Consider the following 3006-nt stretch of genomic DNA (forward strand, 5'->3'; position numbering starts at 1 on the left):
AAGGTTTGGATATCATCCAATAATTTAATTAGACACAAGGCTAGTTGGGAAAGAAACAAATGTGATCCTTTGCGGTTCCGTGGCTGCTATAGCTCTCTGCCTTCTCCATGTACGGCTAAGTTGCAGTGTACAACAATTTCGCTGTAGTAAATCCATGCAATTGGGCAGAAACTGAGAGAGAAAGAGTGTACCGAGAAGGTAGGCACTTTGTGTCATGCATGCTGATGATTATCTTGTCATTTTTTTAATGCGGCCCCATGACTGTGATTGACCAGGAAGAGTTTGTGTGTGCCGCTGGATTCAAACGTCATGAGGCATATGCACCTTTAACTGGCTCCCAGCTTCCTTGCTAGCACTATATAAACCCATCCAAGCTCTAATTCCCTTCAAGCTTTCAAGCAACAACATCAAGTTGTAAGCTGGTAGTTCTTCTCTCCCCATTGAACCATCTATACAAGGGACAAGGAATCTTGAAACATAACTATCATCCTAGCTAGCTAGCTTGGTAGAACTATCTCATTGTGATCTGCTCATCAACTCCAATTAAGATCTTGCAATGGGTGGCCTCTCTCTTCAGCACCCATGGGCCTTTGCCTTTGGCCTCCTAGGTATATTGCTTTATACCTCAATAGATTTTTTTTTTTTGAAAAGGGGGGATCCCCGGCCTCTGCATCAGCACGATGCATATATACCTCAATAGATGCTTTTAAAACATCTATCTTCTAAGAGTTCTTATTTCTGGCCATTTATTTTTTTTCCATCTTTGTTGGCTATGGTTTGCGAGAACTAATAATCACTCCCAAAACTAATATTTCCTCCTCTGGTTGTATTCTGAGCATCCAATATAAATACATACTCACTCTGTCCCAAAATAAGTGTCTCAACTTTGTACTTACTTTAGTACAAAGTGGTACTAAGCTTGAGACACTTATTTTGGGACGGAGGGAGTACATATTTAGCTAGTTAGTGCGGATTGCACCATGGGATGCATGTGATCCTTCCTGTTTTGTGTAAGCTAGTTAGTGATCCTTCTTCCTCTTTTGTCCCCCACCAGCATATTTTTGCTATTCTTTTCTTTCACCAATAGTGATCCATCTTCCTCGTCCCCCAATCTCCTCCCCCAATTATTTTGAGGTGTAAATAAAGTATGTTGGTGCCAAACAAAAAAAGGTGAGAAAAGGGAACGACATATGTAAACTAAAGGTCTCTAAGTTATACATTTTCGTATGGTGTAGCGTGACACCTCACCGGCATCACCCACACAAGAAAGCTAGCCATTAAGTGGGGATTGTGTATCGTACGTACGTGTCTCCTTGTTCTCGCTGGCTAACTGTCGTATTGCTTTCTGCCTGCAGGCAACGTCATCTCCTTCATGACCTACCTGGCCCCACTGTAAGCCTCTTGATCAGACTCAACATCGTTTCTCTTTCTAGCTTAGTTTTAGGAGAAATTAATGGTGCATGGGGGCATGTGATGCAGGCCAACTTTATACCGGATCTACCGGAGCAAGTCGACGCAGGGATTCCAGTCGGTCCCTTACGTGGTGGCGCTCTTCAGTGCGATGTTGTGGATCTACTACGCGCTGCTCAAGTCTGATGAGTGCCTCCTCATCACCATCAACTCCGCTGGCTGTGTCATTGAGACCATCTACATCATCATCTACCTCACCTACGCGCCAAAGCAAGCCAAGGTACTGGATGGCAACTCAGCTGCACATTTTTCCTTCGAAAAGAGGATAATTTTTGGCCTCTACATCAATTGATGCATACAATCATATATTATTAGATCCATGCAATAAATGCAGCTGGCTAACATGAAAATATGCGCATGGATGCAGCTCTTCACAGCAAAGATCCTCCTCCTCCTGAATGTGGGCGTGTTCGGGCTTATCCTCCTCCTCACCCTGCTCTTGTCGGAGGGCGAGAAGCGTGTCGTCATGCTCGGGTGGGTTTGTGTCGGCTTCTCCGTCAGTGTCTTCGTCGCGCCCCTCAGCGTTATCGTGAGCAACTGAGCATCCTCCCTCTAGAGTGTTTGTTTGTTGATCCATGAGATATTCTTACAAGTGTATTATGTCTTGACGTTTGCAGCGCCTTGTGGTGCGTACCCGGAGCGTGGAGTTCATGCCCTTTTCCCTCTCCCTCTCCCTCACCGTCAGCGCTGTCGTCTGGTTCCTCTATGGCCTCCTCATCAAGGACAAATATGTTGCTGTACGTGAACAACACAAATAAAATCTCTCGGTTCATCATAACTTAGCTTTCCTTTTTCTTTAATTGTTGGTGTTGATCTGCATGCAGCTGCCCAACATTCTTGGGTTCGCATTCGGTGTGATTCAAATGGGGCTCTACGCGCTCTACCACAAAGCCACGCCTACACCGGCGCCCAAGCAGGTGCACGATGATGATGCAGTCAAGGTGCCCGAGCATGTCGTCAACATCTCTAAGCTTGGCCCAGCGGCTGCCATCGAGCTCAACACGCACAATCCCATAGATTCAGGGATGCCACTGCCGATGAAGGAAAACAGCTTGGCCTGCGCCAGTGACGAGACCAAGGGGGGCGTTTACAAGGTTGACAAGGCAACCCACGTCGAGCAAGTCTAGGGAGTCATGCGTTCATGCCTAGGATGTATGCGTGCACTTAAGCCATGACGGGCTGGGCTCGAGCAAAGAAGCTATAGGGAGAGAAATGCGTGCACGTGGGCTTGCGATTTCCACTATCACGTTCAATTAGATGCTCGAACCAGTTATTTTATCCTAGTCGTATTCATTAGTATGTTCATCTACCACTTCCATTGTGGCCGTATGCATCGTTTTGATGCAGAGGCCCGGGATCTCCCTCTTTTCTAAAAAAAATCTACCACTTCCATGTAATGATCTTATTATAAAAGTTGCCATTTTCTCATGAAGCATAGCACGGAAGTAGAAGCATTGCAAAATTGCAAATTTTGAATTGATTTCTAATCTATTGTGTTCTTGTTAGAGAATGCGGCCACTCGGATTCGTACCGAGA

The 3006-nt window shown here is 45.6% G+C and overlaps 1 protein-coding gene across 1 annotated transcript; it reads left to right on the forward strand.

Annotated features, from left to right (window-relative positions):
• Positions 1–556: 556 nt before the first annotated feature.
• On the forward strand, positions 557–2784 carry LOC123133103 (bidirectional sugar transporter SWEET14-like). Its single transcript, XM_044552643.1, has 6 exons — positions 557–608; positions 1356–1392; positions 1480–1690; positions 1838–1999; positions 2088–2207; positions 2295–2784. Exons 1-6 carry the CDS (start codon positions 557–559, stop codon positions 2595–2597), a joined length of 885 nt encoding a protein of 294 aa, XP_044408578.1. The 3' UTR covers positions 2598–2784.
• The last annotated feature ends 222 nt before the right edge of the window (positions 2785–3006 follow it).

The sequence above is a fragment of the Triticum aestivum genome, chromosome 6B, assembly GCF_018294505.1.
Source record: "Triticum aestivum cultivar Chinese Spring chromosome 6B, IWGSC CS RefSeq v2.1, whole genome shotgun sequence".
Taxonomy (NCBI): Eukaryota; Viridiplantae; Streptophyta; class Magnoliopsida; order Poales; family Poaceae; genus Triticum; species Triticum aestivum.

Bases quoted from the DNA above. Each gene is read 5' to 3' on its own strand.
- LOC123133103 (XM_044552643.1), top strand. From the start codon at position 557: ATGGGTGGCCTCTCTCTTCAGCACCCATGGGCCTTTGCCTTTGGCCTC. The intron at 609-1,355 runs GTATATTGCTTT...TTCTGCCTGCAG, and splicing joins CTTTGCCTTTGGCCTCCTAG to GCAACGTCATCTCCTTCATG. The intron at 2,000-2,087 runs GTGAGCAACTGA...TGACGTTTGCAG, and splicing joins TCGCGCCCCTCAGCGTTATC to CGCCTTGTGGTGCGTACCCG.